This window comes from Lissotriton vulgaris, chromosome 3_1, assembly GCF_964263255.1.
Source record: "Lissotriton vulgaris chromosome 3_1, aLisVul1.2, whole genome shotgun sequence".
NCBI classification, from domain to species: domain Eukaryota; kingdom Metazoa; phylum Chordata; class Amphibia; order Caudata; family Salamandridae; genus Lissotriton; species Lissotriton vulgaris.
This window is the reverse complement of record NC_141689.1, coordinates 236,932,291-236,944,891: the sequence shown is the minus strand read 5'-3', so window position 1 is coordinate 236,944,891 and position 12,601 is coordinate 236,932,291. Positions and strand designations below refer to the sequence as shown.

Here is a 12,601-nt window from a genome sequence, read left to right as displayed (position 1 = left end):
TGGGATCGATTTATATTCACCCCATCTAGCTCCGTCCCCTTGCTGTAATATGGGACTTGCGGATTCACCGCTATATGGAGGTGGTCTATCTGTTAACAGCCTATCTATTAGATCCTCCTCCGTCTCGCTTTCCTCATCTTCTTCCTCTAGAGGTTTCTTTTCTCCCGTGGCTTCTATCATTGTGAACAGTTTGTCTGCTTCTATCTTTTGTACTCTCCACTTCTTAGCTTCCTCATCCCATTTGGCATCCTGCACTGCCTTTACTAATCGTCTCACTCTTTCCTGGCGTCTCTTTAAACTCTTCTCGTGTGCTGCTCTAAACCATGCACTAAGAGCTTCGAATTGTGTTGGCCTCGGTAGAGGTCTTGTTGCAAGCATTACCGCTTTCAGTTGGTTCAACACGTCTAATTTAAACGTTCCGAATCTCGGAAACGTCAGTTCCTTTTCCCCTTCAGTTAGCCTATTCCACTCGGAGATCCACATTATTGAGTGTAAGCCGACATTTACTGCCATATGATAAGCTGGTGTGCCTTCTGGTGGAGCTTCTTCTCCAGCATATAAATTCCTTCTATTCCTCCTAAAGATTTTCCTTAAACCCTTAAAGCACTTCATTTTTGATAGTCTACGATTTTCTCTTATTAATTCTCTTCCTTGTTTATGTCCCGATGACAATCCACCAATCCCTGTGCGACTCTCGCTAATCAGCCTATCCCAGTGCTGTTCTACGCTAACCGACCAATCTCAGCGCGATTCTACGCTGACGTCACTCATTCTCTCTGCAGCAATTTCCTTCGTTTCTCAACTCGTCTCACGGTCTCACATGCGTTTCATTCATACGCCGAAAAATGACTACTTTCGTCCAAGCGATCACTTTTCTCTGACTGTACGGCCACAGTCTAACTGTAATTGCTACCTCAACTGGCGAAACGTCTTCCTCTTACGGTCAGACGCTCACCTTAACTGATAGGTTACTTACACACAGTAAACGTACGACCAGCATGCGTTTACTCATACACTCACTCAAACGCTCCCCCTATCATCGGTCTGCGGGCGATCAATGGTACCTCATGACCCCCTTTAAATGGTAGACAAATTACTCTGGGTGTTCGATACACCCGAACCACTTAAGCCCTCTCTGGACATAAGATTTTTATCCGGTTGCGTGCGCTCACAACCTTCCCTCAATCACACTACAGGCATTCAACTCCGCTTGACATTACAACACAGGAACAACATAAAACACCGCAATCTTACAACGCATGACCCTTATACTCACTCTCGACCGATTCTGCTGCTTTTCTCTCGACGCACCGTCAGCACCTTCTTCGGCAGGGATTCTTCTTCTGGTCGTCGATGACTAGGGACCTTGGGGTAAACTAAACCTGGCCTAGGTCGTCTTCAGAGCCGGTCCTAGGCATTCTGAGGCCCCGGGCGAAAGGGAAGATGTGAGGCCCCTCTAACTGTATATTGCGTCGCAAGAAGTGACATCACAGAAAGTGACTTTGCAGGACTTTTGATCTTAGTTATTTGGCATCACTGAAGCAAACTAATGTGGATATCAGTAACATGGACAAAAAGTAGAGGAGATGGAAAACAGGTGAGAAAATATCCAAAATTGAAGAGTCTAACTGCGGTCAAAACACAAAGAATAATTACAACATTCTGAACAAAGCGATCGATAATTATGAAGAAGAAATAATACAACGTCCCCTATTGTGAGACAGTAAAGTATAACAAAAAACACCAAACACCAATAGCAGCCTTGTCATGAGGAATGCAAACACAGGTCACAAGACAAGCTGATGTGAGTATCATCACACTGCACTTTTTCTGTTTTTGCTGACGCAGCACAGAGTTGACCAAAAGCACTGGCAAACAAATAGATCTGCATAGGCAGCCAAAGGGAGAGAACTAGTGGCTTTTCCAAAGTACATTTATAAGTATGTTTACTTGCTAAGCCTGCATTTTGCACTTTGTTATGCAAAAATCTGAACTCCATGAGGCCGCCGCTCTGTAACCTGCATTGGAAAGACATACCCGACTCTGACTCTCTTATTATAATAGATATTTCATGAAAGGACGCATGAGCTTCTGAATTGATTAAAAGGGAAGAATCACGAGAAGGAATATTAAACACCTTCATGTAAGTTGCTCAACAAACTGGCACTGTTAATGTAGGTGTGCATAACGTGTAAAGCATAGTGAAGTAGGCAGGATTAGGGTTGACTTGGGTATGCAACAGTGTTCAAGCTGGCAGACGAGTTCCCATTCATAAGTAAATTCTTAACACTGGAATCGCATCTCTGGCACTTGGGCAGGTGCCAGGCCGACTCCGAGTGAGACGCTCGCTCCCCAGTCCCACTCACATCTGCTTTGTGAATGATGATATAACAGTAAGCCTTCCTTGGCACTTTCAAGTAGTTCAGTGACAGTGACAGTTCCAACTTACTTCCAGATAGTAAACTGACTGTGATCTTACCTTCTAAGACGTTACGCCAACGCGGCCGGGCCTGAACCGACTCCCACGCGGCCCGAACCGACTCCCGACTCCACCCTGCTCCTGGCTGAAGAGAGTAGAGACTGTAGGCCAGGGTACGCATGCGGCATGCGTGCTGCGTCACTGCAGAGCGGGGGCTGGCCAGAAAATGATGTCCGGGGGCCGTCATTGGTAGCGCTTTCGCACGCTACCAGATTGACGGCCCTGGGACCCACAAACATCATTAAACGCCTGCCGCCGCCCCCGCACCGCAAACGGCACCACCACCACTAAGCTAGGTGGTGGGGTGCATGCGTGCACGGTGACGGTGCACTAGTTTCACTAACTGCCTTACTGCTTGCGCGAGAGTGCGTGCAGGGCTTTTCATGCATTTGCATTTCATGTCGGGCCAGGGCCCCTGCTCTGCGGTCTACTCACTCTGCGGGGCCCGCGGCGGCGGGGCCCCCTGAGCGCGAGGCCCGGGGCAGCTGCCCATACCGGCCATGCCTAGGACCGGCCCTGGTCGTCTTCCTCAAGAAGATAACCATCATTACTCTGCTACCAACTGCGGGGAATGAGATTTTGATCTCTTTTATGATTAATCTGATGACTTATCTCATTCAACTATTTTTGGACCGTTGGTATCTGTCATTGAGTAAAAGACAACCTCTGTATGGGTTAGATAAACCCCATTAACTGACGCCACTCTGAAGAACCACTTACAATTGTTAAAGTTTAAAGGTTTTAATATAAAATTAATAAAAGTTGCATATACAATCCTCTCAGGATCAAATTCATCAAATATACAGGAACAAATAGGAACATATATTCCCTAAAGAACCTCAGTCTACAAACGAATACAATTAAAGTCAGTTCCAAAATCAACAAATTAAAAAGCATTGATATGAAGTGGTTCTTCTGCGTCATCTGCAGTAAGAGAAAAAAAACAATCAAGTTAAAACTGTCCCTACTCTATACTAGGTGACATCCCTACTTCGCAAGTTTCTTCCCTAAAAAGGTGTCAGCAGTTTGACTTCCAAAGAAGTTCAAACTCTCTTAGCCTCTAAAGGTAACTTAAGTTTAAGAAGCAGTACCCTCTCTGCCTACCCATCCGCTCTCTAAGGGTCCTCGGCCTACTGCTCTCTTGCGCTCTGATCTCTCTCAGCGCATCTGCTCAAGGCATCTACCCTTGCCTTCGCTCTGAGCAATTCGCCTCGCTGTTCCTAATCTCCAATTGCTACCTCCTCCCCGGGGTGCTGTCCCTAAAATACACAATCACAGTGTGGGTGGAACGCCCCTTGACGCCCACCACGGACTTTCCCCGATGATGTCAATTTCTGGCTCTTTCCATTGCTTCATCTCTTTGCGTCGTCCGTTAGGTTGACCCTTCTTCTTAGATGTCATCTTCGTCTTCTTGCTGGTGACTTCATTCAACTTTACCTTTGACACTTTTGGAGTACAATCTATCAACTTATCAGAACTTTCATACTTTACAGCTATGATTGTAACCCTTCTTGGTCCTGTGAATGGTCATTTCAAAACAAAACTCACATTCCAATCGTCTCCTCTCATGTTTAGGCAATAAACTTCGTCCGACATTTGTCACCTTAAATCTAACAAGAACTAGACTCTTCGGCTCGCACCTTCAAGTGAAGGCTATTCACGACTCCTGTGAGCCCACTAAATTACATACATTGGACTACGCTCCTGCGAACCCTTGGTCAGTCAGGTTATAATCACAAATGACCTAAACTCTTCTAACATTCCTACAGACTTCTTCTACACAGTATAACCTTTAACATACATTTATATATGATCGCATTATACATAGAATACAATTACGTAGAATATGAACCTTAATACATAGAATATAAAGTTATATTCTCATTAGTTACATCGTTATGTGTATGCTCCTTGCACATTTCTCCATGTTACATTTCTCGCCGTTTCTGCATTTAATGTTACACACATACATGAATTTCACTTTGCACGTTCTTCTGTTCATGAGCATTTCTACACATTTCTACATTAGCCCACTACGTATACGGGCCTTCTAAATCTAATGCATGTTTAACAGTAAATACATTTACATTTCCTATACCATGTTGTCACTTTCCGTTGACTTTATGCTATAGTCGTCAACTTCACGTTACGATGTACATTTCATTCCTACGTTTATAATAGATGCGTCTAAATATGGCTCGGATATACATTTTATTCAAATTGCGCTCTCTCACGCACTTCTGTCTGACTCCTCTAGTTACGGGGAAGGGATCAGTTAGCTCACCTGTGCTACCATGTCTAACCGAGAGGAGAGGACACATCGCCGGGATCGTCCGTGCACCACGCGCCATTTCTCTGTGCCAGCACCGTCTGAGCCAGCCAACATTCATTGATAAGAAGTCTCTTTATCCACAATACCAGCCATATCCATACCAGGAGCGCCCCCGTGTGTATCCTGTCTTGTGCCTTTCCTCCAGACTTTTCAATAGCGCCTACTAGACGGATCTGAGGACCGACCTATTATCACAGTTTGCCTGCTAGCCTCACCCTTACTAGGGGTCCCGGGCGGGATCCCTGTAAGTCCTTATCTTCACCATTACTTCACGGTGCCACACTAGTTCGTTCTCTGAGCAGCGCAAACCCTTGAAAGGTGCCCCTCATCGAACAGTCCTGAAGAGACCTGATACCCTATTCAGGTCGAAACGTCGTCGACAGAGATAAAGAGACAGACTTGTCACAACAGTTGTTTATACATTTCAACTGTTGTACTTTGATTGTTTACACTTATACTTGGTTCGTCTCTTTCCAACTGAATGCAAACTGGAAACCTTATATAATTTACACATTATTATGTTCCACTTTAGCAGTTTAGGTTCTTTTTTTGTAAAATTCACTTGGGACACGCCATCACTGTTTTGATTATATGTGTGTATATAATGTTACGGATACTCTGTACAAACTGTTGATATACATTTACATAAATCTTTTTGAATTGACCAAAAAATTCTCACTATGTATATATAGCTTTCCTTTATTGACATCTAAATCATCACCCGCATTGCCATTGTGCGTTATCCTTATCAGAATTAGTTCTTATCTATGCACAGGAGCCATTGTTTCTTGTAAAAAACCTTCACCCAGGCTCCAAGTGAGTAGGGTTCCCTTGTTTCCTTCCCCAACCGTGTCTAACCTGGGCATAGTTGTTGTAATGCAGACTCACTATGGTGCTTAACAAAAATAAAAAGGGACCCCCCCCAAACTCAGAAAGGAAAGCATTGATCTTGATACCAGATCAAATTTAAACAAGGCATTGATCAAAAATGTCAGTGGCTGACTAGGCTTGCATTCGAAGTGAGATTGCTCCACTGAATACAAGTTAAGAGTCACAGCAATTAAAATGTAGCCTTACTAGGTGCACAGCAGCATCGGTGTCCAGGTTGAAGCATATTTTGACCTTTAACCAGGTTCTTCCATTACATTTCTGGTCATGTCAGCTTTTATGGCACATTCCTGATGGTGTCTTACTAGGAGTGCACACTTGAATCTCAGAGACCTTATAGCAATCAGTACCCTGGTAGGTCTGTGATCCTACTGCAGAGGTGGTAGATTGTTAAAAACCTTCTTTCCGGATCCAGCCTGACGCCTGGGGAATTCAAAGGTAAGGAACCTGCAGATAGATAGAGTCTCTACCGGATAATGCGTTACTGAAGGTAAGTAACTTGTTCATCTAAATCTTCATATGGCACTTAAAAAAAAAACTTTAGTTACCCTTTCCCGACTAACCTCAAATCTCTTCTCAAGACTCACATATGCTGGAATCAAGCATGGGACGTTATTCACAAATTATAACCTGGTTACTCAAGTCATCTCCTATAAACTGACTAACCAAATAAAATGAACTACTCTAAATTATTGACACTCTGGCATGCAATGGAAAGCCATAGGTAGCATACGAGCAGTGTGTGGAGTGCTGTCTTCCGTAGTCTTGTCAAGTCGCGACTCTGCTACACCAAGAGTCTGGCTATTTGTCTTGGACTTATGCACTTACTTCCAGATCTGAACCAAAGGCAATGGTCTAAGGAACATGCATTCGCGTGTGGATCTGTGTAATTTATACAGGGAACACTTAGCTGCAAAACAACCGAGCACCACACAAGTGTTTATGAGGGTTGAGAGTCCAGGTGGTCTGGGGGTTACGAATGACGAAGGAGGAGGTACAGTGGAGGGGATTACAATACAAATAATGAAGGGTGATGCAGTTGATCAAGGATTACACTCGAGGACAGGGGAAAGGCTGCAGAGTAGGGAGACCGCTTAGGAAACGTAATGAGGGATGGGGAAAGGGTTGGATAGGTTAAGGGTTGGAGACTACATAGCAGCAAGAGCATTTGGGAGACAAGAGGTGTCTCATTGGGTGGGACCAGGAGCAGCATCAAGTTGGTGCTTGAAGAGGTGAGTTTTGGTACACTTCTCAAACCATGCTGGTGTCTAGAAAGTCACAAGTATGTGCATGTGGTCATTATTGCCCAGATAGCAACTTTGTTTGAGCAGTGCATTTCATCTGTGTTTTTGTTCTTCCCAGTTGTGCCTTATGAAATCACAGTCTACACCAGTGATAAATTTGGAGCTGGAACAGACGCTGATGTGTTTATTGTCCTCTATGGAAGAGATGGGCTCTGCAGCCAGCAGAAGTCCCTGTGTGTAAACAAGAGGGAGAGGAGGCTGTACTTCGAGAGGAACTCAGTGGACCAGTTCATCGTGGAGGTGAGATTCCCCTCCACTGGAACTCCACAACATGGCATTGATGGCATCTTCCAACAGGATCATATTGCTTACGATATCCAATAAAGACATCTCTCAGTGGAGCACACACCAGGTTTACTGTGTCGATTTGTTTACAGTGAGGATTAAATTAATAAACTGGTTTAGTCCCAAGTATCAGACTTTGGTATCCATTCAAGTATTGCAGATGTGGTAAATGTGTAAAATCTTCATGCTGTCTAGTTTGATTTCTTTACAGTAAGCATGCATTTTCATTACCAAGACTGCAATTGAAATAGGCAGTCAGTTTTGCAGGTTGGATCAAGCAGAATGGAAGCTGGATGGTTATGGTGTAGTGCTGAAGACGTTTGACAAGTGAGAAGGTTACGTTTTGTTTAATTAAGCACCCAGAAGCTGGTCTGCAGAGGGTTCATTACACTGTGCATTAAGAGCACATGAGATGATTGGGTACCAGGTGCTCAAGGGTAATGGAAAAATGGAAGTTGGGCGACCAGCATTGTGTACATAAGCATATATGTGGTGTTGGTATAGAGTAAACCCAGCCTGAAGGAAGTAGGCGGTACTTAAAGAGATGGGTGGTCCTCAGTAGATTTCTTCATCAGTGGCAAAATAGCAGAATTGTTAACTTAAGGGGCATATGCACTGAAGAGACGTGAGTGGTTAAACAGAGCGCTGGGGCAGGAGAGACCTCAGGAGGTAAATGCCGGACGCACTATATTTATGGGACTCGAAGGCTCGATTGTGCACAGAACGGGTTGGAGGTCCTATGTATGTGAATAAACTCTTCAGTGCTTATGAGACAGAAGGATTAGATGTGGGCAAAGCAGCACAGATTTATGGAAAGGGTAAGAAGGCGAGGGAACCAGAGGGTAGGGTGGTGAAAATGGACTAGTTTGTAGAGATTTTGAGGCAAGGTAAGTGGCAAAGCTTGAAGCAGATTGGTATGAATGAGTAATGGTTGCTCAGGCTTTGTGAAGTGTTGAGGTGTCCCCTAAGTGATCCATAGTCATGGATGACTAGAAGACAAAACTTGCAACTCTTGACCTATTCAGTGTGTGGGCACAGGTTGATGTCTTGCACAAGGACATATAAGGGAAATGGACCAATATCGAGCAAAGAAGCTATTCTGTAGCCAACATCAACAAGTGCCCACAAGGGCAGTAGGCTAGTGGTATTAAGAGACAAAAATAAATGGTACACTGAGGGGGAACATATACGAGCGTGCAAGCGGGGTGTGAGTGGTATGAAGGGTGTTACCCTCCCATGCTAAGAGGCAAACAAAATGAAATGTCAGAAGAGCAAAGTATTCAACAATGGTAAGTCATGGATGTTGAGTATGAAGCAATGAAGGTCCTAGGCTGAATGTGCCTGGAACCTCAGCAGACTAGGCTATCAGAGAAGATATCCAACATGTTTCCAACACTTGCAAATGAAAATTGATCTTTCATTTCTATTTGCAGCTGGAAGATGTTGGAGACACAATTGAAAAGATTCGGATTGGACACAATGACAAAGGGCTGCAAGCAGGGTGGCACTTGGACAGAGTGGAGATCAGAAGACTTTTGCCAAATGGAAAGGTGGGTCATATTATTGGAAACATACTCATTGTTGATTATATATTGTTGAAATTTTCTTAAAACACCCTACTTGCTTACCTTAGAATTATTATCCCTACCCCTTCCTTCCAAAAATATACTTCTATGCTCATTATGAGTACTTGAAAAGACCTGGGCTCCCAGCTATGCAACACAATCTGATTACACTCCAGTCTACTGTAAAAAAAATAGGTGAATCCATGCAAAATCTCTGTGATGAACTCTCTGCTCTACTCAAGCAGAGGTACCTGACTACCCATTTTACATGAATCGGTCTAAAATCAACAGCAATACCCCAAGCCCTCCTTCCTTAGCCGCTGTTCAATTACAGCGAATCAGGTCAAATACTCTGTGCAAATCTGGTCATTGAATCCTTGAGTCAGACTGATCTAAAAAATTCATCTGTTCTAGACATATAATCGTTAGATGGCACTCTTCTTGCTCATGGATGCTTTTATCTGCAAATTTCTAACCTCTTGAATCACCTTCATTTGCCCAACAGGCTCCAGAAACCTTTGAAATATCTCGCCGGTTTTTCCAGGTGCTGCTGCACAGCTCCTGCAAACTGCACTGGTCCATCCCTTGGAGAAGACCACACAGAGTCATTTAAGGCTCCGCCTTCTACACTGATGTCCGTTTCATATTTTCCAAACTTTTCAATACAGAGTTCAAGCTCCTCTTTGGTATTTTTACTGAGAAAAATTCCAAAATTCTTCCTTGGTAGTATACTTCTTTAGGGTCATCTCACCACTTCAGAATGACAGGCTTCAGGCGATGCTGTACTTGCCTCAAGCAGATGTCAATCTTCAATCCTTACAACTTCTGCCTTTGGTGCCTAGGCCTCAGTGAGAAATGTGGCCTCATGCACTCCAACAGTGATCAAGGAGAGGGAAAACCAAGCTCTGCTTGGCTCAGGCCTGTAAAAGGCTGGATTTTACAGGTCTACTTCATCAGGTAAGTGAGGCGAAGCGTTCTAAGGAAAAGCCACCCCATAAAAAGTATCACAAATGGGATGCCTCCTCTCCCTGATTTTGCTCTTATTCCAGGGATAGATCCAAAAGTCGCCAAATACAGTTCCTGATTCTACCCTCTACACCAGGGGTCTTCAAACTGATCCTGGAGGGCCGGATCCATACCAGATTGTTTGGATAGCCCCATTGAGATACATGTAGTTTTTTAAAAAATCTGGCATGGATCCGGCCTTCCAGGACCGGTTTGGAGACTCCTGCTCTACACTGTCCTCAGACCCCATGGTTGTATTTAAGAAGCTTCACTATGAATTTCTGGTGTGGTTACCTAATGTGGAGCAAGTGGAAGCTTCTCATCAGGCCATGCCTCAGATCTTTATATCTGGCCCCACCACCCTCTGCCACACCTGTTGGCTCAGTCTTCTGAGGTTGGCCCTCTGTGCATGCCCACACCTCATGCTCAAAAGTTGATCCTTTTACTGGCTATCTTTGGCTGAGACTCTGACTCCGTTCAGATGCGTCTGTGATGCTCCACACTAAGGATAATGCTAGTAAAGCTGATTGTCATCTTCCTCCACACTACATGGATAACGGTCTCTTTAGCAATAAACAGATTATCAGTGACCTGGACACATCCTCTGATCATAAACTGGAGTGTTCTTCCAGCCCTTCTAATTTAGTGTGGTGACCGGCAAGGGCACCAAAAGCCTGTAATGTCCTCTTCAGGTCTAAGGCTTACTTCTTGACTGAGATACTACACACTGTTCCTTCGTTTTAGAAGCATTCATTTTCATTGAATGGAGGTCTTTTGGACCCAGGTTTTACATCTTAGGATGTGCTGCATGACATGCTGTGCCTGAAGACTCCCTGTTTCTTTCTGCCCATCCTTCACTTGAAAGTTTGGTGAAGCAGGCCTTCTGGTCCTAACAATAGCCTAAGCTTTTCCCTGTACTGCTGACTGGGAGACCAAGTCATTGATTCGATAGGTAAGAAGGTATTCTACTCTGGTAGCCTCTCCCTGCACTACTTCAACACCTGCTTGTTGACGCGCTACACACGCCTTATTGAACGTAACCTAACGGCCATGACAAGAAGCCTATCCTAACAAATATGCAGGCGCTCCATGCAGTTAGTCAAACATGGACAGGATGCAGTCACACAAATTTTGTGATCTGTGCTTGATACAATCAAATCTGTGGCTTTGTTCCATGGTCATTGACGTCATCATTTGGTGCCATGCATAGAAGTGTTTGCAGTGTATTCTGGTGACCATCAGGCAAGCCCCACGGGCATGCCAGTCAACTTTGGTTTCTTGGAAAAAGAAGTTGAGAGTCACGCCATGCAGATTCAAGGTGCAAGTTAAAAACAAGATGTAGATTGAAGGACCATAATACGACGTGGAGATGAGATTATTAAATGGAACTGGAAGTTATTTTGCGCTGAAAGACCATCTTCGTACGGAACTACTATGTCAGCACTTCATCAAGGATAAAAGACACATCTACAACATCTATCATGCTTTGATTATGAGACCTACCTGGAAGTATCTTATTTTTTGAACCCCCTAATTACTTTTCTATTCACTTTCCTCAAATGAGCCTTGAAGAAGCAGTTGGGTGCTGCAAAACACGTGTTGGCTGTGACTGTATCAAAATATCAAGACATTTTCACGGGCCTTGTACTTTGTGTTAAATGTGATTAACAAGTCATCACTGTAAAGGAATGTTTGATTACATGTACTGGAATAGCAAGTAAAAAGTTTTTTTGGGGAACAGGATTGTAAAAGAAAATTGTTTTCAATAAAACGAAAAGCGAAAAGAGTGATGGTGTGTGGGTTAATTAATATGTAGCTAGTTGATGATGGCTCCCTGCTGATGTGTATAAATGTTTCCTTGCAGCATAGCTATTTATTGGATTACCGGTGTAGTGGGTAGTAGCCTAGCGCAGGAGCCGTTCACATCTGTAACCCATAATATAATCAAAATGTCATTCAACTGTGTTCTGCTGTTTGGTGGGAAAGTGCTCGGCGCTGTAAACAAAGCAGTGCCACAGCATATGCGCAAATACTTGCTTCCCCACTGCACCAGTTTCATCAACGATACTAGACGTTCCTGGGCTATTCGAGGGCCCGAACCTATAGGCAGAAACTGCCCTCTGAACCGAATGTGCAGCCACAACAATGTTTTATGGCTGAAGAGATCCTAGAGTGGTCAGAAGCTTGCACTAACAACAGCAGTCTTCCACCTCTTCCACCACCCCCTTTTTTATACCACACAACCCGTTTTATTTTCCTTTGAGAAACAGAAGAGTCTTTCCAGAGGAGTGTTTATCCTTTTGAGGAACAGGACTTTTTAACTTGTTCCCCAGGCAGGGAAAGAGTAGCAGCGCGTTTACTGCTTCTTGCAGTCACCAAAAAGGACAGGCCTTCAGCCTATTTTTAATCTTTGAGTGCTGAGTACCTTCCTCCTCAATGAAAAGTTCAGAATACTGACTTACTCAGGTCTTGCTGGACTTGGAGTCAGAGGACTTGATGATGTTGCTGGAATTCCAGGATACATCTTTTCTCGTTCCAGTCCTGCAGTCACACAGGAGGTTTCTGTGTTTGTAAAAGGGTCCTCTCACCACCAATCCGAGGTGTTTCATTTTAGTGTTACATAGGTCCCTGGGGTCTCTAAAAAGATCATGCCTGTGGTTGTGGTTCATCTCCACAGGTGGGGGATACACACAGTCTCATCCCTTGATGAATGGCTTTTGATGGTGGACTCTTCACAGCTGGT

The 12,601-nt window shown here is 44.1% G+C and overlaps 1 protein-coding gene across 1 annotated transcript in view; it reads left to right on the top strand.

The window, feature by feature from the left end:
- The window catches only part of LOXHD1 (lipoxygenase homology PLAT domains 1), a 1,115,079-nt gene that overhangs the window by 784,218 nt on the left and 318,260 nt on the right, over positions 1-12,601 (top strand). Inside the window, exons 32-33 of the mRNA XM_086960347.1 lie at positions 7,062-7,243; positions 8,722-8,838. Of these exons, the coding sequence (XP_086816473.1) occupies positions 7,062-7,243; positions 8,722-8,838 (299 nt within the window). The remainder of the gene's footprint in view (positions 1-7,061; positions 7,244-8,721; positions 8,839-12,601) is intronic.